General features: G+C 46.3%; 1 protein-coding gene across 10 annotated transcripts in view; it reads left to right on the top strand.

The window, feature by feature from the left end:
• Positions 1–24,004, top strand: part of SLC8A3 (solute carrier family 8 member A3) — a 110,870-nt gene extending 86,866 nt beyond the window's left edge. For 2 of the 10 annotated variants that reach the window (XM_062576837.1, XM_062576836.1), the window contains exons 3-10: positions 5,997–6,016; positions 14,008–14,018; positions 15,946–15,970; positions 17,862–17,867; positions 19,646–19,795; positions 20,342–20,441; positions 22,379–22,654; positions 23,628–24,004. In XM_062576837.1, coding sequence (XP_062432821.1) covers positions 5,997–6,016; positions 14,008–14,018; positions 15,946–15,970; positions 17,862–17,867; positions 19,646–19,795; positions 20,342–20,441; positions 22,379–22,654; positions 23,628–24,004 — 965 coding nt within the window. Of the gene's footprint in view, positions 1–1,648; positions 1,670–5,996; positions 6,017–8,901; positions 8,920–14,007; positions 14,019–14,360; positions 14,380–15,945; positions 15,971–16,326; positions 16,346–17,861; positions 17,868–19,645; positions 19,796–20,341; positions 20,442–22,378; positions 22,655–23,627 lie in introns of all 10 variants that reach the window. The other 8 variants (XM_062576845.1, XM_062576841.1, XM_062576844.1 and 5 more) reach the window with 6 other exon arrangements.
• Positions 24,005–25,760: the final 1,756 nt, after the last annotated feature.

Below are 25,760 nucleotides of genomic sequence, written 5' to 3'. Positions count from 1 at the left end.
GAAGTCAGTGTAACAGACAAAGAGGAGATCCAAGTTAGACTAAATGGTCTTCACAAAAAAGCCTGGAAGTCAACCCTTTCTTTCACCAGTAGTAAGGGGAAATTCTTCATCAGAGTCTGCTTACCAGTAGGAAGGGAAATAAGATAAAAAATCATGAAGAGTGAAAGATACAGAGGACTTGCTGGCCTCATTAGAGAAAAGTCAGAGTGAGAGCACTGTGCTTTTAAAAACTGAAGAAGGGAGTTAAAACATATTTGTAAATGTTCTAACATTTGGCAAAAGGTGGCACAGTCACGACATGAGTTGTAGGGCCTCTGGAAAGATTTCCGTTCTGTAGTGCATGCCTACTACAACATTGCCCAGGAACTTGTTTTGTGCCAGGGATGGAGAACAAGGAGCAACATGATGATACTTCTAGATACAGCGCTTTGGGATCTGTAGACAGCAGACACGGTAGCCAGCAGCTTTACAGGGCTGCCCCTGATGGAGGTGCACGTGCAAGCTGATGGATCCTGGCTGAAACAAGGAGACCTGGGGCTTGTGTCAGCTCTCACGTACACCCACACTGCCGTGCAGGCAGTATTATGTGCACTTGTGTAAAGAAAAGCAGATAAAGATTTTCTTGTTGATGCTGATACTGGACCAGACATGTTCCTACAAGCATTGAGGTCAGACTGGCCACGTCTGCGCAAACAGGCTCATGGTGACGCTGCATGCACTCTGCCATTGTACCAACAGCCACAGAATGAGAAGGGGTTAAAAACAACACAGCCACTAACATCCTTAGCAATAAGTTCTGTTGGTCTTATTGTTATGGTGATGAATGGGCCTCCACAGAACTCACAAGGCTAGGGCAAATCACAGCTCCTGGCGCTCTAGGCCAGATTGCTGTTGATGAGGCAGTCTCTCTGGATTTCAGTTGCCCATATATTTGTTCCTAGCACCACAAAGGACATGGTTCTCTCTTGACTGTGTGTCCTCATCTTCTTCTTGTTCCCCACTTAGCTCTCTTGCACTGAGTCTGTGCCTATACTGCTGTAAGAGTATCTGATGTTTTCAGGCTCATCTTCATATTGTCTTCAAAACATTTCCTCCTGCTCCTTTGGGAGCAAGAGTGTGTTGCTCGCCTCAGCTGACTGGCAAGTCATGTTTTGAAGAAATGTCCTGTCAGGGTCATGCAGAGTCAGCCAGTCTATCTCAATCTGGCTTGCACTACTGTAGGTTCTTGCCAGGGGTCTACCCTTGCCCGAAGACTTTGCTTTGCAGAGCATTCTCTTAAGGGTAAAAGTTGGGAGCACTGATGAAATGTGCCCATGGCTAAGTGTGGTGTCCCTTCTTCATAGAGGAAGGCAGAGCTGACAACAAGGGTGAGTGATCACGTGAGTAGATGTGTGTTTTCAAACCATCCCAGGGCAATAACTGGACAGTTTATTTTAGAATCAGGTCTTGGTCTAGAGCCTGTATTCTTAAAAATCCCTTGTGCTTTTTCAGAGGGGACCTATGCTGCTAACTGTGGCTTTAGTGGCTTCTGACAGACACATAACTGAAGAAGATACCAACTAGGATAAGGATGGGTGGGCAGGGGGCAATACTATATGGCTGATTTGAATTATTGGCTTGGTTGTTGCATGCACATGTCTATAAAAAGCAGTCACCATCAATCAAGGGAGTGTCTGCTTGGCCCTGACTAGAGGGATGTAGAGGGAAATGGCCTGGTCTGTTGGCTGCGATAGCCAATACTGGTCTGCGTGGTTGTGTGAGGCATGCTTGGGACTGTGTATCTATAGAAAGGTCTCTGTGAGTGCCAGAACTCTGCAGGAAATTCATCCTATTGCTCTTTCTGTTTGGCACTCACAGCACCACTATGAGAGGAAAAATATCTCTGCTCAGGAAGATCCCTGTGGTGATCCAAAAACAAATTTCTGTCTGCAGGCTGCTCAAGGCCCGGACAACACATAATAGCCTCTCCAGTGTAAATATGGTTGTTTTTCTTATCTGTATAAATATCTAATAGAGCTTTTTAACTGAAAAATTTTGCATCATCTGCAGATATTGCTACCTTACTGCTTATCCCTTTTATATCAGTGTCGCACCTGCTTTGAGCATTGGAGCACTTAGTTGTTTATTCTTTTACTATGTGAGGAGCTGACCCCTTACGTCTGTTTGTTGCTTTTCCCCCTTACATAAATGTAACATCTACAATGTCAAACTTCATCTTACGGTCTATTTATGCTTTTTCACCCTTTGGTTTCTGTAAGGCAGTTTTTCAGAGTAGTTTGATCATCTGAACAAATCACATTAGGTAGTTTTACTTTACCAGCTGATGTGCTCAGATAATTCAGAGAGATTAGAATAGATCTGAGATGGGTGTCTTGCCAACCCATTCTGTGACAAAAACCAGTATTGACTCAGTAGTGGCATATTAGATGCAGAGTGCTAGCAAAGACGGTGTTTGCTTCAAGCTAGTTAAGCAAAGAGAAACCAAAAACAAAACCACATTCTTTGCTTGTGAAGATAGTGAAGAGTGTGGTGCTTTTCTCCATCATGCTGGCAGTCTCCCAGGTTTCCTGATTTTTTTGTCTTCTCCTTTTGTAAGGAATTAACCTCTGGATCCTTCTTGTCTCATCTTTCCTCCGTATGTGCAGTGAAATAAAACAAATCTGTGTCTACAGCACAGTGCTGGGCTTCAAAACCTTGCAGCACACTGAGCCACCTTTCTGGGCATCCTTTTTTCAACACCTTTTTGAAGTGTTCCTGTGGTGAAACAAGACTCTTAGCACAAGATGCTGTCTTTTGGGTTGACTGTTACTCTTGTGGCAGCTCTGGTATCACTTAGCTCACAACTCAGACCTATGTTTTTTTTACTCTCAGCCCTGCAGGATTTCAGAGAAATCCAGGCTGTTTCTACTGTTTTCACACATCAGCTTTCACATTTTATATGCAGTCCTGGATTACAGGAGCAAAATTTACTCTGCTTTCCCAGAAAGAAGTTGGTCTTTTGCTTAAATTGTGGTTAGCCTTAGTGTTGATAAAGCCAGAATGACAAGTGAGACTACTTTAGAAGATTCCATCTGATAGCAAATAATGGTGAAAATCAGGTTTGGAAAATTATGTTTCATGAGGTAATTGGGAGGCTACTCAGGAGAATTCAGCCAGTGGCACAGCGGTAGGAGATTCAATCTCAGGGATGATACATGAATGCTGATTCTGGAGCTTTAGCTTTGTAAAAGGGACCAACATCCTTCCTGCAAAATTTTGCTTCAGAAACCATGTCTCCTACAATATATGACTGTACTGGAAGTGGGGAAACAGATGCCTTGTGGAATGCTATTAAATAGGTGGCACGACCTGGACCTGGCTTGGGAAGATTTCATCTGAAGTCCCCTCAGCCCCAGCACAGAGTCACCTGGTGTGAACGAATCTCTTGACACATCTCTGTTTAATCATGTGTCCAGACTGCTTACAGGAAAGCTGCCTGCCCCAGAGGGGCAATGTGGCTGGGATTCAGAGACTGAGGATTAAACTACAAAGAAAGATGAGTTCCTAAGTTGGATTGATCAAACCACATTATCTAATTCAAAATATTGATAAAGACGATGTAACTTAGTACAAAAGTCCATGCCTAGATAAGATAAGCTGCATCAATATGTAAGAATACATGTGGCTGCGGTTTTTGAAGTGTGGGCAGATTCTGAGAGGCTCCTTTTCCCATCAGCTGTAAATGGGAATATCAAAGAAATGTTAGATTTCTGTTACCTTCCCTGTTGGTAAAACCATTTGCTTGCCACACTGTGATAAAGCTGAATGATGCAAGTTTTGAGGAAGAGAATGGATCTGATTCTGTTTCTCAGACTCTGTAAGAGCTTTGCTATTGATTTCAATAGTAATAGGATTCAGACTAATGCTGCAAAATCTCTGGCTTGTTTAGCCTATGAAAAAAAAACAGCTTTACAGCTCTCCATACTCCCTTAGGGAAACTATTCGCTCACCTCAGCTTGTTATGGAGTCAGAACCAGTGGAAACTTGCATCTGAAAGATGAGTGGCCCTTCCCCCTTCAGGGACTGAGCCCCAGAGGACATGTTTGCACCTTGCTGGGACCCCGGTGCTAATGCTTCTTGACTGGGCGCAAAATCGGAACAAGCCCTGGACTGGGCACCGGGCTCATTAGCCCTGCTTCTGGCTAGCTGGCTGCGTGGGTCACTTCTGGTGTGGTGCCAGGTGCTTCCAGGAGCCAAGTGGTTAGCTTTGCCCAGCACATTTGGCAGTGGCACAGAGATCTGTATTAGAGGTCCATGCTCTGCAGGATGGACGTACACTTTAGAGATGAAATAAATAGCCTAGAAACATTAGTCATTCACCCCTCAATTTGCGTGGTTAGTGAGCTCCTTCAGATGTGCATGGGATCTGGGCAGTATTTTCCTTCCCTTTTGCTTTCTGTGATTGTGCTGGGTAAATGTGGCTTTCTTCAAAATCCATAGCTTCCCCCTCCATAGTATCAGTTCACTCTGTATGTAAAGAGTGTATATGTTCACTCTAAATGTATGTAAATAACATACATTTAACAGCCTAGGAGAATCCTCTTATCTGTATAGTGCTTTCCTAGAGTCTTTAAGTATATTGATTAGAAAAGGTTTATGTTTCTGTTATGTTATATTAATCAAGAAGGAGTCCAGAATGAAGGGCATAGCATAGTCAGATCCTGCTGTGAGGTGAAGTGCAGAAAAGGGTATTCCATTATTTAGAAAGAGGCTGGGATGCACATATAGCATCCCAGGTTGGTGTAGATTACAGGATTACCCAGTTTATGTTCCTTGCCCATGCCAAGCCTGGTTCTTCTTGCTTTAACCTTCTTTGACCTCAGTAGAGTTAAAGCAGGAGGGAATTAAAATCCTGACTTGTAACCTACACCAACATTTGTGTTGTAGCAAAATTTGACCCCTTAGCATGTAGAAAACATGCAGATGAATTTTTTTATTACTCATTAGCTTTTTAGCAGCTCAGTTGAGGTCTAAATTGTAAGTTTTCAGGAGTGGCAGGGAAGCAGAGTTCATGCATACAATTTTGATTTTACCTAATTAAAAGACAGACCTGCAGGGCAGAAAAATCAAAATAAAAGAAAAACTGGGGTCCAGGGTTTAAGCTGGGATCCAGCCAAATACAGTGTCACAGAGCGGCACAAGGAAGGCAACTCCCATAAAGGGGAAAGCCAAGCTGCACCTGGGAAGCATGTGAAGCACTGTTTTCTCCTCGCGCAGCCCCACCGCTCTGCACAGCTACGTTAGAGCGACTTCCCCCTCTGCTGCCGGGGGTCCAACCAGCCGTCGCCTCCTCCCCCGGCGCTGAGCCGGGGCGCCCAGGCACGCGTACGAGGGAAGCATGCCTGCAGCTGTTGCGATGATGCCTTCATCGCCGGCTGCCGGCTGCGGACCCCTTTGTGCCTCTGGAGTTCCCCGTCTTCAGTGACCACCTCCTACTTCCTTCTATGTCAATCAAGAATGAGTGAGGCAGCATTTGGCATTTTGCATGTGAGCATCTTCAGTATTTCATGCTGTCAGACTAGTTTTTGAGAGGCAGTGGCTTAATTAATATGCGGAGGCCAGGCTTAGATTGGAAACCTTTATGCGTTACATCCATCCTTTTGGTACTCACAGCAATCAGTATTGTCACACTGAACTTGCGTGTTTTTTCTGTGTATCACTTCCTACGTGCTTCCTCCCTTTAGCATTTAAAATGCCCACTGCCTCCTTTTTGTATTGAAGACAAGGCTTCACGTCTCCTGGGAACTGAGTGAAAAGCAAAGTTAGTGTCACTTGCCTTGTCTGCAGGTACATGTATTCGTCTGCACTCACACTGTGCAAAGTTTAGGTACGGGATACATGGGATTGCTATTTTGAATTTGAATACTGAGCTAGTTTCAGCAACTTCCTGTAACAATATGCTTGTCAGACCTCTGAGACTACTGCCAATAGCAGTGAGGCCATGCTACAGAGCTGAGGTGGACTGACTTGTCCAGGAGTGGAGGAGAGGACATACCCTGGGGACAGAGCAAGGGAGCCTGGTCTGGGAGCAGGAAAGGGAAGCTTGCAGGATGGGAATGGCACAGGGACTGTCACGAGGAGCTGGTGCAGGTACAGCAACCCCAGATGGATTGCCAGGAAACATTACAGGTCAGAACTAAGGGCATATTAGCAGATGCATGTGCAGGAAGGAAGCTTTAGTCCGTGAAATCATTTTCTTGCTTGCATGCACAGCATTCACTCAGAAATATAAAGATAAAATAATCCCTTGGCTTTCTGCATGCCATATTCTTGATGTTTCATTCATAGCTTTATAGGCTTCTTCAAATATTCATGTATCATATCATAAGTGAAAGAGAGGAAAAATACTTCTTATGCAGGCTCGAAAGGAAACAGGGAAAAAATAAACTCAAATCCCAGAGCTCTAGAATAACAGTTTTAAAATACATGAGGAAAGAGTGATTTTTTTTTTAATAACCACTGTAGCTTAGGGGCCCAGCAATATTTCATTATATTAAATTTGAACACCGAATCGACACATATTGTACTAATGGTTGTAATTGCAAAAATGCAAATTAAATTTTCCCACGTTGTCTGAGGGACCAGAAGACCCAGGGGAGAGCAAGGAGACTACAAGAATCATGGAGCTGTGATAGCACAGAACTACAAGGAGAGTCAGATTAGCTCTACAACAAGCAGACCCAAAACTCACTGACAAAGCTTTGTGAGAGCAGGAGGTTATGTAGGCAGAGCAAATATCCTGTTGCTTCTTCTGGCTCTGTAGCCATGCTGTTTGCTGCAGGATTTGTTCATGACTGTATTCCCCAAAGGTTTTAACCCTCAAAAGGATTGACTGAAACATTAGAGATGCTCAGCGAGCGGCCTCTTCCCTTCCCTTCAATCTCCTTTCACTGTTTCTGGTACCTGTGCACATGGATGAGTGTGTTCTCCTGAGTGCCCTCAGTGTTTTCTGCTGAGGTGATCATTAGGTTGATTAAGACAGTTCCTAGGTTCTAATAGAGATACAGTGAGTTCCAAGGCTCGTTGCCTGCTTGTAACCCTCCTCTTGCCAAATATACATGCACATTAATATATATAGACACAGAAGGACACTGAGAACTGCTGCCAGGCTCCACAGTGTCTCGGGGTTGATGTGCAGGGCCACTGGCATTTCCTTCATAGTGCCAGAGCATGTGGCTGATCTTGAGGCTCTTCTCAGTCTGAATGAGAAGGTATGCTCATGAGTGGTGTCTAACAGAGCACAGAAGAGACTGTGAGCCAGGACCCAGGATTACTTTTCTTGGCTCTGCCACTGATGTGCTGTGTGACCTTTGACGAATTGCTTAGGAAATCACTTTCAAACCAGCATAGATAAAATTAGGTACCTCTGTAAAAGTACCTGCTTATCAGAGGCCTGAACCAGCAAGCCTTGGTAAATTAGCACTTTTGGAATCCAGCCCACTTCTGAGTTTGCAAAATGTTCCCTTTAGCCTCTCTTTGCTTGTTTCACCATCTGTCAGATGGGGATGCTAATACTGACTCAGTCTTTGTACAGAGTTTTGAGCTTCTGAGACTAAAAGTGCATGATAATAAGTGTTAGTAATTACAATACCATTGTGGCACACAAACAAGTCTTCAGACACCAGTTTGCTGTTTGAAGGACAGGTAAAAGTCAAAGCTAAGCCACAGAGCTGGTGCTTAGCCTCTCTCAAAGAAGGTTTGATATTTTTTCCATGTGATGCTTTATGCAGACTCTATTATGGTTAGTCTGAAACTTGGATGTAGGTCATGGCTTTCTAGGGATATCACCTAAGAGATATCCAGTAGGATGTTTCTTTGTGATGTTTTTGGGGAGTAGGGAGATCAAGGCAGAAAAGGCTCATGGAACCGCTGTTCAAGCCAGCCAGAGGGCTTTGTTATGCCTTTATGGAAAGTCAGAGTAAAGTTGTTCCTTACAAGACTCTTTTCCTTCCTCCATCCCAACTCATGTTCTGATCCCACAGGACCATGCAGTTACATTGACTGTGTAGATGCAGTTGCATCCTGCTGCGGTGCCATTGCACAGCCCATGCCCGTGCAATATTGCCAGGCAGACATGCAACTGGGATCAGAGAGACCTGTGAAGACTCAAAGCAGTGATGCTTTATGCTTACCTGTACTCCAGCTTGGCACCCTGAATCTCTGTGAACGGTACCTGTGGGATGCAGGGTAGGCCCAGGCAAGTCAGGACATCCCTGGAGGGTCCTGGGGATGGTGCATGGCAGCATTACCTCCTGCTCTGTTTCATGCTAGTCCTGAGGCCAGCACCCACTTTATAAATACCTTCCCCCAACAAGCTTCTTGACGAGCTCCCCATCATCCTTGGCCTTCCTGTCTCTTCTTGGCCGCACGAGTGACTAGCAACACTGCATCGGTTTTCCAAGAACCTCCTGGTTTTGCCAAGTCTTCCCTCCACAGCCATGAACTCCTGCCTGAAGCAGGGACACCTCCAATGCCTTTGGGTCAGGTTGGGTCATGTCAGGCCCTGATGGCAAGCGTAATTGTCTCCCCACACTTTTCCCCTCCCTTCCCTGCTACTCCCCTCCCACATCCCATCCCTCTGCCTTTGCTCATGGGAGCAGGGGGATACTTTTGGGACCCAGAGCCTCAGTGCTCACCTGTTCTCTCCAGCCTCATTTCCATCTTGCTGCTGCTGGGCCTGCTCACCAACCTGCACCTAGCATGTGGCTACAGAGAGCTCGCACACTGCATTAAGCCACATTCATTGCTCATTGAAAATTACCATCTGCAAAACAGCTTTTACAGCTCTTCTCACTGGGATATTAACTTTTCCCCTGTTTTCTTCTTTCTTCCTGTCTTTCTTTTGTTCTTCTTTCCCCACAGCTCTACTGCTCACTCAAGGTAAGACTGCTTTTCTCCTTTTCCTCTACCTTCTTTGACTCTGTTTTCGTCTTCTTCAGTCAGGCAGACTGAAGAATGTCTAGCAGAAAGTATTTAAGAGCAATGTATTAAGAACATTGAAGTGATTGATATGTAAAAGCCTTCCTCAATTTCTAGAATTTTGCTGCACTTTTGGGAAATGACCTCACCAGGATTGCAAAGCAGAACATGTAGTTCAGGCTAATTTGGGGTAATCATTTTACTAGCTCTCTCCAGGCAGCTCTGGTGCTTTGGTTGTCCTGAAGCACCTAGGAGCTGCAGGAGTTTGCAATAAACTTTGCAGGAGACAATGGTACCTGTCAGCCTGGGAGGGTGGTGCTGGGACCGGCGTGGTAGCACTCCAGGAGCCCCTCCTGGGGCATGGATGTGATGTTACCTGCATCAGGTGATAGTGGTGGTTTTCCAACTGTCCGAGTGCGGCAAGGTGTTTGTGACAGCGCTGTGCAGCGTGATGCAGGGCCAGACCTGCCTCTTCCCATTTAAGAGTCTGGTAGCAGTCCTGCCCCTAGCCATAGTCCTGCCTCATCGCTGTGCTCCAGCAATGCACTTAAATATTTTTCACACCCTTTCCATCTGAGGGGCAACACCACACAGAAATGTGCCAAATGTGAGGGCAGTATTACGAGGATGTGGAGAAAATAAACACCATTTCCCTCCTCACCCTTAGCACTGGCTCAGCACTCTTCAGTTCCTTTCCATGTGGCAAGATTTTACATTTATTAATACTGAATCCTCCTTCATTGCCTGATATCTCCATTATTTTGGTCTCTCTTGATCACATTGCGGTATGATTTATGTTTCCTGTGTTTTTCTTATTCCTCCAGTCCCAGATATGATTATAGTTGAATTTGCACCAAAGAAACATTTGTCAAAAGATTAGGCCCAGCATGCAGAGCACAGAGAGGACCTTGAATCTGGCAGATTTGTAAACTGAGTTGAAAAATAAAACCCCAAATGTAGAAGTTCTGGGTCCTGCATGGGGCTGCAATGATGAGGCAGCAGTGCTGCTTGCAGACTGAGCTCCAGCATCAGAAGCCCTCTTGCAAGAGCTCTGTAACCCTTTGGGTCTCCATAGGCTACAAAGTTTACTGCAAGTCTTTGATCTATGTGAAATTAAGGCATTGTTGATGTATGTTCGCATGCCTGAGCTGTGCTGCAAATCACAGGAACACTCTCTCTGCTGTGCAAGTTTCAGTTTCTACTGTTTTTAAGGTGTGTGCTAAATCTGCTGTCCAGAGGATGGCTTGAGCCCATAGTATATTGAGCTAATTAGGAAATTGCTAGTGGCAGGCAGAAGTCCCAGGTTCCCTAAATATCAGGTTAGAGTATTTGTGGAAAACTCCTCTGACCACTTTAGATGTTTTTCTTTGTTACTTCTTCAGGTCCAGGAGGACTGAAATTAAGTCGAGCACAGCCTTCTTCACAGTAATTTCATTGCTTTAATTCAGTCGCTGCCTAATTTGATCAGAACCTCAGGAACCAAATAATTTGTATTAGAATAATGTGATTTTCACTCTCTGTTGTGATCCAAACTGATTGCTTCTGGCAGGTATTATTGGATAATGTCGTCACCAGCTATAGAAAGTCCCTTTTCAGTTGAAAAGGAAAAGGCCGTATCTCTGCCTGTGAGGAATGGGGAAGGTCCCTGGGGTGCGAATCCCCTCCTACCACCCCTCTTTCCCAAGCTGATTGGAGTGCCCTACCTGCCCAATGCCATGCGCTTGGCCTGTGGTTTGGGCTTGCAGCACTCGGACTGGGTGCACCGTTAAAGCCAGCTGCCAGCCCAAATGCTTGCAAGGCTATGCGTGCCATCCCACCACCGAAACACATGCTGGAGTGTCACTCAGCAGCAATCACGACTAATAAGCAGAGATAGAAGTGACGTTCTCATTTAGTCTGTGTCATGTTAGATTTAGATTACAGAGAAACACAGGAATCTTTGTAAAAACTGCATTATTGAACATTTCAGTGGATTCTGTCAGTCCCTCTCCTCGTCCCTCCCTCCCAGGAGCATCTCACATGACCTTTTCCCAGGCAATGCCCCATTTCCCTTTGGCTGCCTCTCTCAGACCTGGCTCTGCAACAGAGTGACACCTTTGCTCTGTCCTAGAGCCACCTTTAGAGTTTTTCTAGAGGTCTCCAATTTCTACAGTGTTTCAAACAGTGGCATGTGCGTACATGTTCGCACACACATGTGTGCAAGCATTTCACATCAGCCACATCTGCCCCTAGGAGCCAGTAGCCCTTACAACTCAGATTTCTTCTCTCTCCCACCCTCAAAGCGGAGCACGACCCTGTGGCGTTTGCCCCATGTTTGGCACCTCGGCTGCCAACGCAGCCCCAGATCGTATCACTAGACCATCCTCTTTGCAGGAGCCCTCAGACCCTGACTGCACTGCAGGCGCATAGATGCCTATGGACAATTCCCAATCCTGTGTTTTAGCTCTACGTTAGCCTTCCCCTCATGAATGTGTAGAGTTTCCCAGTTGGCGTTAAGGACACTGGGGCATGTATACTGGATGTATCACACCTCAAAAATAGCTTTCGAGGCTAAGTAAGCAGATTCCTTCCTGTTTAGAAAACAGCACAAACTGTTGGTGCTTGTGGGTGTGCATGTGTTTCATTAAAGGGCATATCAGTATGCTAACCTCAAAAGCCAGAGTGTCTTTTAGCCAGCAGTCTTCCCCAGTTGTGACTGATGGATTGACAGCACTCTGGAGAGAAGAACTCATTCAAGCTCAATGTTTACTTTGTTTAGCTGGGATTATATTTTATTGAGCTGCAACAAAAATCCCATTTTAATTGTTGCTTTAATTTCTTCCTAGCAGCACAATCCCCAGAAGGGGTGACCTTCATGCAGATACATGCCCACTCTAGAAATGGATAGCTCAAGGGTTGGAAATGGCCTCCATAGCATGAATACATTGCTGGGTTTAATCCAATTTATTCAGCAAGTGACAGAGAATACAAACTGGTCTATGGCTGTTTGGTAATCTTGCAGCATTTCCTAGGTGATAGGTATCTACCTCTCTAGCAGTATTATGGGCCTTTCTGTTGTCTGCTTCTGCACAGAATGTATGGTGGCCAGATTACCGCTGCAGAAATGATCTTTATCTAAGTTTGATTTATGATGTGTCAGGGGGCCGCAGGCAACATCCAGCTCCCGTTTGGTTTCACCTGATCTGAAGGCGTTTGAGCTAGCAAGCACTCATGTGCAGTACCTTCTGGGAGCAATACATCGTGTGTGAACACTGCTCTGTTTTCCCCTCTTCCCTGGAAGAAATACCAAGAAAGGGCCAATAATACCAAGAAAATCCTTACAGTAGTTTGATCCCAAGAAACTGTTTGTCACGTGTAGATCTAAAAGCATTTTGCAAATAGCAGCAAATGAAGTCTCAGGCTGCCCCTGTAGGAGTGAGAGTCATTCTCATTATGTGGATGAGGAAGCTGAGGAATGAGCAAGAAAGGGACCTGACCAAGGCTGCAGACCTTGTGAGTGGCAGAGCTATGACGGGGTGCTGCTGACCCTCCTTTGCCTGTTCTACCTTGCCCGTCTGAATTAACTCTGAATGGGACAGAATAACTCAGAATCAGAGCACAGAGTGATTTAACCAGAAACTTCTCGTTGTTTCCTGCAAGGAAGTGTTGGGTCTGGCACCCAGCACACGTGAAATATGGCCATTGCTACAGTCTTCCTCATTTCTCCCATCCAACCTTTGATCTTATCATCCGACCTGCTTGTCTCCCCTACTTATAACATCTCCTCTCTGATCTGTGAGCAACCTGGAACGAGGAGCAGAATATATTTATGCAGTACCTGGTGCAGCAGGCCCCACTTGCCTAACCTTAGCAAACTGTGCGCTCTGCTGTGGTGTAGGTGCATTGCTAGCGCCCGATGCTAGCACACACCTATGTTCCAGCACTGGAAGCATGATGAGGACTCCTCCTTCCCCACCTTCCCCTTTCCAGGGAGGAGGTGGAGGCAGCCCAGGAGGCCCTGGCAGGTTCCTTTTCTTGCCTGGCATATCCAGACCTTATCAGGCTTAATCGGGGTTGACAGATGGAAGTCCAGGGTGCAATCTGCATTGAAATGTGGGTACTCATGCTGATACAAACAGATATCAGGACTAGTTAATAATTAAGCTGCAGTTTGGCAGCATTCACCTTGACAGGCTTGACCTTCCAAATTAAAACTCTGCCTTTTCTTCCCCACTGCTTTTAATTTATTTATCACAGCTCTTGACAGTCGTCTTCAATGCCTAACACACCTGGATGGATGTAGGTAGGACAGAGCAGAAGTCCTCTACTGATGCCCTGTCTCTGCTTCCTGGAGGACTCCTCTAGCACCCCACCTCTACACCCATTTCCTCACAAGTTCAGAGCCTCCAGTCAGAGCAGTCTATGTGAGAATGTGCTCCAAATTTTCTGCAGAGATAGCACCATCTTGCAGCTGTGAGTGCAAGCTCATGTACTGTGCCTGCTGGCTGAAGTGCTTCCTTGAAAGGCAGGAGCTGTCAGTTTAAATCTCAAATTGATGAGCAGTTGGACCCAAGTCCCTATTTTCCTGTCTGAGTTCTCTACCTTGTACATGGTTATACAGGACATACATACATTTCTGAGCACTTGTCTAGCATTTCAGACCTTTTAGGAAACTCTGGTGTTAAGGACAGCTAATTTGTGACCTCTTAAGAGCTGCAGAGGAGAAACACCTCTGACTTCTCACAGGGTTCAGGGATCTGCACTGAGAGCAGGGTGGGAGACTTCCATCCTTCCTGGCCCCATTGGCCAGTGGCTCAAGAATGTGCTACAGCGATGCCATTTTGTAGCAAAGAGAGAAATGAGATGTAGAGAAATGAATGAGGAAACCAGGAGCAGGACTAGGATCTTTCTCTCTAAGGGTGTCCCATGTAGCTGGTTGCAGAGCCAGTCTCCTTTTTGGTGGGTCTTCTCCTGCCTTCACATCCCCTGCATTTCTCTGTGCAAGTGGGACAGGCCATGGCATACTCACTTATCACCAGAAAGTGGTGCTTGGGAAAAGTAGTGTAGGAGCAACCTTTATGGTTATGTCTGTACTAGCAAATGAAAAAGGCCAGGAAGTGTCTTCTGGTCTTAAGAGCAAGCAGCAGGGCACTGCCTGCTTCCATACCAGTAGACTTCCTCTACTATCTCCAAAATGGAGGCCATTATTGCTGCTGCCTCTGGGAAAGGCTCCCTACACTGTGCTGGCCTCCAAACCAGGTGTAGGTGTTGGTTGGGAGAGTGCTACCAGCCAAACCTCTACCAGGGAGCCTTCTAACAATTCGTAGCATAGCTGATTGAAGGCCAGTGCCTGAGCCCATGTCCTGGCCTTGGTCAGTTTGTTAGTACAGATAAGACCATAAGGCAAGGGCGCCGCAACCAAGCTGTCCTCTTGTCTGATGTGTGCACTGTCACTGGGATGTTGCCAGGGTTTGTGCCCTCTCAGCTGCTGTGGGTCTCTGCACACAGCACTCAACTCAGTTCTCAGAATCCTATGGGAACAGATAGAGCCAGCATGTAGGCCGGATGCAGGAGAGGCCAGTGGCTAGTGTTTTGCCGAGGCTGGCACTGATTAGTGCTACAGTGTTCAAGTTCCTGCACAGTAAGTGGGAAGAGGTGGCAGTTTCTTTGTGTTGCTCTTAGGAAGCGCTTGGCTCTTTGCTTTGATTGTATGGGGAGTGCAGGTTTGGGCAAGAGACACGTTAACTGGACCTCTAAGGTCATATAGCTTGTCCTTATTATCACAAATGTGACTGGCTTATCTTCAGAGGAGAATCAGCAGCCTGGCATGTGGCGTCTGTGTATCACTTGCATGAGTGATTTGTACAAAATGATACATGACTTATTAAACTATGTTTGTTTCTTACTTTAGGACAGAAACTCAGTGAAAATACAAGGATAGATTAAATATTTTCAGATTATCTTTAAAGTTTGCTAGGTTTCTATACTTTGCTTGGCAGGTTCTCTTTCCTGTTGCACATTTATAAATGTAAACAGCTTCTTTCATTCGGGAATTAATTTCCTTTTGTTTATTATTTTTAAGTTTCTTCTATTAGCATTTCTGTGAGACACTCTTCTAAGCTTACCACCATCCAAATGGATGGACAGAGCTTCAGATGTGTTGCCTATGCCTGTTCCCCTGCAGCTTGTTTGCAGCTAAAATTTGACAGACTTACCCTGGGAGTAGTAGTCAATCAACTGCCCCCATAGGACATCCTTGATGTGCATTGCTGGGCAAACATTTTTCTTGTCTCTGCGCTCCAGTTCCCCGTGCAGGTACTGCCTGATGACAGCAGGGCCTCCATTATTAATGTCTTAGTAGGCATGCTGTCAGCAGGCTGCTGGACTCTGTCACTGGTCAGCTTGTGCAGCTTAGAGCCCAGAGGTGCCTCTGGTGGCACATCTTCAACTAACAAGGTGCCCTCTGAAATAGTCCAAGTCACACAGCCATTTGGTACAGTAGCAAGTACAAACATCTTTAATTTGGTTGAGTGCCCAATCCCATGTTTGCTATACAAGCTTGCCAGAAGTCAGATCAGCCTTTTAGATGGTCTCTCTACTAGTGCTGCCACAACCATCCCAACTGATACCATAGTGTCTGACCAGGGCAGCCAGAGCTCTGTTTCCGTTCCTGGATATGGAAGGGTTGATTGCTTTACTCGCTCCTAGAGCTGCCTGGCACATAATTTCCATTTTCATCAAATCAGTAGCTGATCCACAAGTGACTTGAAGAGCCAACAAAGTGACCTGCCAACAGCTGAATATCTTGCTGCTGATGACTGACACAGGGGTATTCTGGTGTAGTCTGTCTGACAACCTCAGGCACACAGTCCGAAGAAACTGAGCAAGGTCTTGCACTTCAGAGGAGAATTTCAGAACTCACATTGTCCTATCTGGCACAGGTGCATAAAACAGCATGAATAAGGCAGGGTCTGAGCTAACTCCTTGTCTGATACTGCTCACTATGAGGAGAAAGATACATTCTCTAATGCATGTACTTACGGAAGCGTGTGAATTTCGGACTTTCCTAGCTGGCTAATATTTGCATGAGGCCCTATCTTGTCTTACAGTGTCAAAGACTAATCAGTTAAAGCTATACAGGGAGTGAAACTTTGTACTAAGGCTTTTCCTGGGTTTGTAAAGCCAGGGAAATTCTATCAGGTATTCCCATTTTTCTGGGAATCTCCTCTGATCTCAGACATTTAGTTTCTACATTGTACTACTGCAGTTATTGGGTAAGAGCCACTTGCTCTTGTCACTTCAGCTTGTACAGCGTAGGGCCTAAAAGTGCCTCTGGTGGCATGTCTTCCTGTGCTGCCAGCTATGACCCATAGTTTTTTTCTGATGCAGTTACTTCTCAGTGAAGGTTGTAGTAAGCCAGATTGTCACTGAGTTTGGGCTTTGCAACCTTATTGGGATAACTGCTGTGCTTTTCCCGCAGCTCAGCACTGTTAGCACACGTCAGCATGCTCTTGAGTTGTCTGCCAAACCGGACTGTTGCAGAGCGCTAGGCGCCTTGTCACCTGAGGTTAAGATTATGGTAGATCTCAGATAGGAGCAAGTGACATACGTGGTAATGCTGGGGAATGGGTGTGTAAGCACCTGCATTTTTAACAATGTATACACCTTGTGATCTTCCAGGTATAGACAGAGGCAGAGACTGGACTTTCTAGATCTCTTTCTTGGAAAAAGAGATATAGATTTCATCTAAATCCCTGCTTAAGTGGATATAGGTAACTTGAATCTTGCTCTTGATGATCATTAGTTCATGCCTCCAAATATAGCACAATACAGAACATTTTGTTCCAGGTTCACTCCTGTTTCTGCAGTTCTCCAGTTTAGCTGTTTCATCCCCTTGGATCACCTGGCCTTTGCCTGCAGTCGTCCTTTACGTCTCCTCTCTCATTCTGCATTGCACAGTTGCTGCCATCTTTTTCTCTGGGTGTTGCTGTTCTTCTGTCTATGTGAGGATTTGTAAACTTTTGGGGATTCTCACGTCCAAAGCACACTGTGTTCAGGCTAGACAGTGATGATTTTGATGAAATTCATTGATTTCAAATGATAGATATAGTTGTTTCTGCTTCTGTGATGAGTTATAGTAATGTCACCTGCCACAGGAGTTCTTATACATTTTATAAACTCTGCAGGTCTTACAAGGTTTACAGTCTTTGTAATCAATCTAGCAGGGTTGATGAGGAAAGGCAGAGTTTATAAATAGACTCCATGCAGAGTTTGCAATTTCTGTCTGCTGTTTGGTGAGGAGTATGAGATAGGCTGGAGTCCACATAGGATTGACGAACTCTGCAGCAATCCAGAGGTACCTAATAACATCTGAGGCATTACCTGTGGTGTAAACTCTGCAGGAAACCTTGACTACATATGACTCAGTGCTCAGCCAGAACAAGATGCACTTCATTTTTGCTACCGCCCCGCTTTCTGCAGAGCTCCCGTGCAGGCTTAGCTAGGTGGTATGCTGCAATTCGATAGCCCAAACTGGTCAGGCAGAAGGAAGTCACGAGAAACCCAACTTCTTTCTTTTTAGAAAGCCTGACACAGGTAATGATTGACTCACATCTTCATTCCCTAGATGTTTTTCTTTGTAAGCACAAAGATCTTGACATTCTTAATCACTGTTAATAAAAGAGGACAGTCCTCACTGATTTGCAGCTGCCTCCGCCACAGGGATGGGTCTCTGTCCCAGGAGGCAGCTACCAGTATATACTTCTTGCAGCAGCATCCTGAGTCTTTGGAAAAGAGTAGTGGTGGTACCCACAGCCTACATCCTTTCAGACCTGTGATCTTCCTCCTACACAGGACTACCTCTATGTTAGTGACCAGTGGCACAATCTTCAGCTACTGGCAGGTCACTTTGTTCCCTCTGCAAGCCACTTGTAGTCAGCTACTGGCTGACTGGCAGAAGGTAACTTGCGCTGGGTGATATCATTCAGGTAATGAATTCTCAGCCTTATACTAGCCCAGTGAATCTTTTCCACCTGGGCAAATATGTCTTGCTGAAGCACTTCTGTCTGCTTCAAGCCCTTCCTTTTCTGGTTTGCTAGTACTGTCCCTGAAGGTGCTCTTGGTTTCTCTGCTAGTGCTTCCACCTGCTGTGAGGTTTCTGCTTTGTCCCAGCAAGAACAACTCTCTGAAACAAAATCCACCCCTGTCTAGTTGCTATCCTCAAACTAAATGTAAAATTAGGAACCAAGATTTTTCAGCCAGTTCCCTCTCCAGTCCCACAGTTGTGCTATATCTACTCACTGACTTACTATTTCACCTAGATGTTAGCAATGGCCCTCCCACCAAGAGCCGTGCTGTACCATACTACGTGGTGTCAGAGCACTGGTGGGATGCTTTCTTACAACACCTGACCCTCAAAACTTATTCATACTTCAGACATCTGGCACTGAAGTGTGTGCAGAATATCTGTAGATGAGATACTCCTCTCTTCAAACTTGTCTTCCTGTGCTTTGGGCTCTCTTCATCAGGCAGGTGTTGTATTTATTGGATTTTAGAGAGCAAGTTTCTCATATTGATCTTCACTGCTTTATACATGCACCCCCAGCTTAATGGAACCTGTATCTGTGGAGTCAGTCCAGGAGAGCACTTGTACATGAGTAAATACATTTGCCCTTGAGATCTGATATTTATGTCCTTCTGAAGCATTTGTGTTCCTGTGTGATGATACAAAACCCAGCGGGAAGGCAAAGAAAAAAAGGGATACAAAGATAACACGTCCAACCTTCATTTGCTGTTCTTACCCCACCCCCTTGGCACATGCCTGCACCTGGGTGTACGGGTGGGAGAGGAGACATTGGTCATGGCTAAGGCCAGTGCCAGAGTACCCTTCCTCCAGGGTGCTCCCTCCTGTCCAGGTAACCAGAATGTCCATGGCACCTTGCTGTGTTTGCCCTGGGCATCAGCAAGATGCATCTGTCAGAGGGCTGTCTCTGCATGCTGTACCTCATGGGCAGCCCTGTAGGACACCTTCACTGCCTCAAAGTGAGCTTCCACCAGCCTGCGAAACTTAGCTTTCTTCCAGCAAAAATTAAAAATCCAGTAATGTGAAGACAAAAACTCACTTGGTCCCTGGCTTATTTCTTCCCACTCATTTTTTTTCCAAATGATAAGAGTCTCACAGGAAATGCACAGTGTGGCAAAAAAATACATACACACACACACACACACACACACACAGAGAGATGTGTGTGCATGTGTGGTTGTGAGTGTATATGTAGATCTGAGATTCTATCTCTTTTTCATTTGAAACCAGAAAATATACCAGAACATTTAAGCTAGGCTGTCTAAAAGGACCCTTGTGACAAATGGTAAAAAGAAAAGGTACTTCAGTCTTACCAAAGATGTGGCTGCTGAAGGGGTAATGGGAGGGTGTATGTTATCCAAGTAAAGAGCTCCAATGCAGGCTGAAGAAACATGCTTTCTCTTTTCTTTTTTGATCAAAACCATATTTTCATATGTTCTTGGTGATTAACTGATATATGGAAATCTTTGTCCTTTCTTGTCTGTAGTCTGACATTCCACCATAGTAACCCAAATCTCTGTGTGAACCCAGCAAGCTGTGAAGGTGTTGCACAGTGCCCTGTGCTCAGGCAATCCAGGGAAGCCCCTGTGTGGTGTTTCCCTAGAGCCTGAGAGATGCTCTCTGCAGCTTAGTATTGACCTTGCTTTCACAGAAGTGGCTGACAGGAAGCTAACGGTTGAAGAGGAGGAAGCCAAGAGGATCGCAGAGATGGGCAAACCCATACTTGGCGAGCATCCCAAACTAGAAGTCATCATTGAGGAGTCCTATGAGTTCAAGGTCAGTAGTTGTCCCAGGGGTCCTCCAAGGAGGGAAATTCCTGTGTAACTGAAGACCAGTCATGGAGGGCAAGACCAAGGAGGCAGGAGGTAGCAGTGTGTATGGGAAAAGAGCAGCTGAAAGACTGTGTATGTGACACAGTACAGGGCAGGAGAAGTCTACAAGAAATGACAGAGAAGTAGCTGGTGGAAAACAGAGGTTAAGGGAGAAACACAAGTGATTCCTCCTATTGGAAGCAGAAGAAGTTAGCATGAGGGGGAGACAGGTGCAAAGGTGTCTCTAGTGAGACAGGGGTGAGGAAAGGTGAGACCCTGGTTGAAAGTAAGCCATACCAAACAAGTGGACTGTGGCTGAGGTATAGGACAACCTGTCCCATGTGAAAGTGGACATGAATCCAGCCATGGCCTCATCTGGCTGGTAGGAGAGTGTCTATGGCACCTGTCTTTGGGAAAGAAAGAGGCCTCCTCTGGGCACTTTTGAGATTAGCCTTGACTGCTAAGACTTGGTACACTGGCTTAATCTTCTGTGTCTTTGTTCCCATGACAGAGCACTGTGGACAAGCTGATTAAGAAGACAAATCTGGCTCTGGTTGTAGGGACACATTCCTGGAGGGACCAGTTCATGGAAGCCATTACTGTCAGTGCAGGTGAGCGGAAGATCAGCAGTCCACTGATTACAACAGCATGTACAGTCTAGAATTAGGTCTGTTAGACTCAGAAGCCACTGGAGACAGCATCTGCCTGGTCAGTTATGTTCAGCTGTTGCATGCAAAGTGGTCATCAGCTAAATCAGTCCAAGGAGCTCATTAGCTCCAAATATGCTGGCCTTTTGAAGATAGGGAGTCCAGGAGATCTTGACTGGAAAAAACATTCCCTGAAGGCCAATTTTCAGACACAGTACTTGTAAAGACTTTGCTCCTTCTGCTTTAATGATCTAATAACCAGTGCAGACTGCAGAATCCCGTCCTTGGTCACGGTGCTGGATGCTGGTGTGCTTGATGTTGCCCTTTTAAAATATCTCCTGCTGCTGGAAGTTTTCCAGACTGGCCTTGCCTCACGGGGAGTCCAGCTGGGGCCCAGGTGCTAAGCTCTGCCGCACAACAAAGCCTTACAGAGGCATCGGAAGGGTCCTGAGACTTGTGGACTGTTGTCCATGCACCCTGGGAAAGCTCACAGCTTCCAGAGCCAGGCAGCCTCAGAGCTGACATTTTAGAGATGTCGTGCCATTAGTGATATTCAGGCTCTCCAGCACATTTGTTGACCTCTCTCTAATTGTCTGGCATCTTCCAAGAAGGACTGTTTTTCACCCAGCCATAAGTGCAGCAAGCAGGCAGGTAGCTGAGCTGGAACTCAGCTTGTGCCAGTGGCCACAAAGGCTTCTTCTGACATGAAAGAAGAGACACAAGGTATTTAGATTTCTTCTTTCTAGCAATAAAGTGAAACTGGCTCCATGGAAACAGTAACTCCTTCCTTGGAGTAATATTCTTTCCCAGGCCTGTTTCCCTCTTTCTTCTCGCTCCTTCTCCTTCCCTCTACCCTGTGGTTCCTATCTGCTTTCTCTTTCTTTGTTTTATTTTCTTTGTCTGGTATCTACCTATCCAAAGTCCACATTTCCTCTCTTCTTATTGCTTGAAATGTGAAGCACAACTCCACTTTCTGCACCTGATTTTCTAGCCTTTCATGTTCGAAAGCATGCTCAAAGCTGCTTTCTGGGTTTCTAACTAGGACCTATGCTGCTGCTCCATGCAGAGTCCCATCAAGGGGCTGAGCCTTAAGGCCTCTGAGCTTGCACAGAGCAGGCTCACTCACACTGGGACAGGCAGAAACAAACCCACATGAGCTCAATCCTCTTTCATTAGTGATGTTTTGTGATTCAGTTTTGTTTTGAGAAAAAGAAGACCTGGGGAGGAGCTGGCAATCTCTGTACTGAAGAAATGGGCCTCATTGTACAGCTTCAGATATCTGAATAAAACAAGCAGGACATCTAGCCTCAGGGGATGACTTGGCCCACTGAGTTAAGGAGGGAGCCCCTCCAAGAGACTGCACAGCTGCTGCTTGTTATACCCTCGTACAGATGAGGGTTCTTACTACAGCCTTGCAGTTAACAGCCCCTGCTCTGGGTTTAGGACTGAGAGACTGTGTCATTCCAGTTTTCCTAATTGCAGTCATTATTCAATTCAATTCTATAAACTTCTACTATTTTCCCCCAAAATTTCACTTACCTGTGTGACTTAGTGAGTTGCATAGATTAATTATATACTACATAACTGTGGTATATATATGTGACACATGGGTGCTTGACTGCCCTTCCCTGTTTTCAGGATAGGGGTTGGGTTGCTGTGGTGATAAATATGGCCATATCCTCTGGGTACTAGGATAACATTAGGACAAGAGGAGACAGTTCTGTTTTCCAATCCACTTCCCAGCAGCCAGCACCACATCAGGGCCTGGGACCCTGGGGTCTGGCTGTGCAGGTCCTGCCATGCTTGGTGTGTTCTGGTGCAACACAGCTGGGGCACAGGATGGGCGGCCTTGCAGGAGCCCTGTCATGAGAGCTGGCCCTCTCCTTTCACTTTGTTTGCAGCGGGCGATGAAGATGAGGATGAGTCTGGTGAGGAGCGCCTGCCATCCTGTTTCGACTACGTGATGCACTTCCTGACCGTCTTCTGGAAGGTGTTGTTTGCCTGTGTGCCCCCCACGGAGTACTGCAATGGCTGGGCCTGCTTCGTCGTCTCCATCCTGATCATCGGCATGCTAACCGCGGTCATTGGAGACCTCGCCTCCCACTTCGGCTGCACCATTGGCCTCAAGGACTCAGTAACTGCCGTTGTGTTCGTAGCCTTCGGCACCTCCGTACCAGGTGAGGAGGCCATGGGGGAAGGCATGGGGCTAGGAGGAAAGTTGCCTTCTTCATGCTCCACAAGCCCCCTGGGTGGCGGGGGCTTGGTGCCTGCTGGCTGAGCCTCCCCACAAGCCCACCAAGCAGTACAAGACCAATGTGCTGAGGAAGCTGTATAAGCCAGCAGCACGTGAAGCCCAGGCCTCCTGCTGTTCCCAGTTGCCCCACTGACTGTGTCCTGGCCTTCTGCACAGGCAGTCCCATCCCACCTGAGGTTGCAGAGGCTGCCCTCAGGCACCATCACTGATAGATGCCCCAGCACAAAGTCCTTTGGGGCTGGGGAGCAGCTACCTGAGCCCACTTAGTGTAACTCTGCTGGAGGCATCCCTCGTGCTTCAGGAGAGACCATCTCCCCTTTTTCTCTTCTACTTGACTGTCCCCTGCGGTTCATGTCACCCTCCTTTTTGGGATACGAGGCTTGAGCAAAGCTTGAGTCTGGGCTCCCACTTCCTCCCGCTCTCCTGCTTCCCAGACAAGCTCTCTGGGAAGCAGCCTTTTAGCTGGGACATGGGTTAGGCTGGGAAGTGACTCTCTGTTCACGGGCAAGGTCTGCACCTGCCTCCGAGCATTCATCCCTACTCAGTGTCGGCAAGGGGGTCTCAGCCACATCATGGGGTAGGTGAGCCGCTGAGGTATGTGGTGTTGGAGGTGAGCACCAGGAGGATGTACCCCGAGTAGGAACCTCAGCCAGAGATGGACTTGGAGCAGGAGCTAGCTGCCTGGCACTCTCCCACCACAGAAGGCAGTGGAAAACATGAGTTGGGACCCATTCCTTTTTCCAGTATCACACTTTGAACCCCCCAAGTGAAGGGTTGGCCATTTTTTCCTGTTGTACCCCGCCCAGCGACATGGGCTGTCTCACCGTGAACCCTGCCGCACGCCCTCCTTCAAGAGTTGCTGTTAACTGTTTCTCCCTCTTCCTCTCCATTGCTAGACACTTTCGCCAGCAAAGCAGCAGCCATCCAGGACGTGTACGCCGACGCATCCATCGGCAACGTCACAGGCAGCAACGCTGTCAACGTCTTCCTGGGGATCGGGCTGGCGTGGTCGGTGGCAGCGATCTACTGGGCCTCGCAGGGGCAGGAGTTCCAGGTGTCAGCAGGCACCCTGGCCTTCTCCGTCACCCTCTTCACCATCTTTGCATTCATCTGCATCAGTGTCCTGCTCTACCGCCGGCGGCCACACCTTGGAGGGGAGCTGGGTGGCCCCCGGGGCTGCAAACTGGCCACAACATTGCTCTTCGTGAGCCTGTGGCTACTGTACATCCTCTTCGCCACCCTGGAGGCCTATTGCTACATCAAGGGGTTTTAGGCGGTGGAAGGACGGTGCTGCCGGGGGGAGGCATCCCCCTCCTCCGTTACCTCACTGGACACCAGTCCTCAAAGCGCGGTTTCACCAGAAGGGACAGCTGTCAGTCAGGTTCCGCCGTTGCCCAGACAGTCGGACGGCTGGGCGTCGAGAAGGGCAAAAAAATCATATAGAACAAATGAACAAAAAAAAAATAAAAAAAACACAAACCCTTCCAAAATCAGACAAAAGCAAAGAATGCAACAATGGCAAGTGTTCAAATAAAACAAAACAAAATAAACCCACCCACTGATCCCACTCGATGAAATTCAGAAATTTCAGCCATCTTCAAAGGTCACATCTTCTGTAGGTTCTTGCTTCCTTTTTTCCCTGAAAATCCCTCCATTGTAAGGATATATGTAACTTTTTTTTTTTTTTTTTTTTTTTTAATGCTTTGGGAATTGCAGAAGTCTAAGCAGGAATTTTAATTTTTTTTTTCTTTTGCTTATTGCTTTTAGGTTAGGGAGGGGGTATATTGCTTTTTTTTTCTTTTTTATTACTTTAAGGTGAAAATGTTAAGAATTTAAAATCAAAAGCTTCAAGCTGCCATTAGTGTTGGAACTGAACATATGTATTTTTTGAAGCCACAAAAACCAGTGACACAGTCAGAGAACTTCACTATTACCATTTCTTCCCCCACCTCCTTCCATTTCTTTCTTTTTCAAGACCATCACAAGACTGATGATATATTTTTAATACAAACATATATTCACACACATACATAGAGAGAAAAATTCAGTGATGGAGGCTGGAGCATGTAGCATCTTAATCACCTGCCAGGGTTAAGAAAAAAGGAAGGAAAAAAACCCTCAACCCTCTACTATAATATGTATCATGTATATTTTGACTATGGCATTTCTCTTTGTATAATTAACTTTGAGCTTGTGGTACTGCAGGGAGAGAAAATTATGTTAATTTACAGAAGATAAAGAAATAAACAGATACACAGGAATAGCAGGCCATGTGGGGAAGACAAAGGGCCCTGGGAAACCTTGTGATCACAGTGTTGCTGTATTTGATCAGCTGCAAGGGCAGTGGCGCGGTCCCTGTTCTTGCAAGTGAAAATGAATTCATGTAAATAATGTGTTGGTCTCACGTATTGGTGCAAGCAAGATGCCTCAAGGCATGAGATGTCTCGGAGAGGTTTCTGAGCATTATGTTAGCAGGCTGAGTGCGGTCATACAGCACACAAGTCTGCAAAAGGGAGAGGAGCCTTGTCCCGCCCTACGCCCCTCTCCACCGCCTGGCACTAACCCATCAGCCCCCCGATATCTGTGTCCTCATGGAGGAGGCACATGCTGGTTACTGTAACCCACTGGCATTTGCTGTGCTGACCAAAGACGACACGCAGCTCCTTAGAAGGAGCCAAATGAACTGCAAGACCAGGAAAACCCAAATAGCGTGACCGTATTTTCCTAGCACACTCCTGCCTTGGGCCGGGCCGTGGCTGCTACTTCACTCGTTTGCTACCCTAATTTTCACAGCCCCTGTCTCTAGTGATCTTTAGTCCATTGAAAGGTATGAGCTTAAAACTGCTACCTGTTTCAGGCCTCCTGGATCATCTAAAGTACATTTTAGAAAAGAAAAAAGAAAAAAAAAGACAAACAAAAAGGCACCCTTTTCATTTTAAGGAAAAAGAGAGAGTATGTCATGAATTACATTAACGGCTGCAAATTGAAATGTTGGGTTGGTAATAAAAATAAATAAAACCTATACCTAT

Source organism: Rhea pennata, chromosome 5, assembly GCF_028389875.1.
Source record: "Rhea pennata isolate bPtePen1 chromosome 5, bPtePen1.pri, whole genome shotgun sequence".
Classification (NCBI taxonomy): Eukaryota; Metazoa; Chordata; class Aves; order Rheiformes; family Rheidae; genus Rhea; species Rhea pennata.
This window is presented reverse-complemented; position numbering and strand designations above follow the sequence as displayed.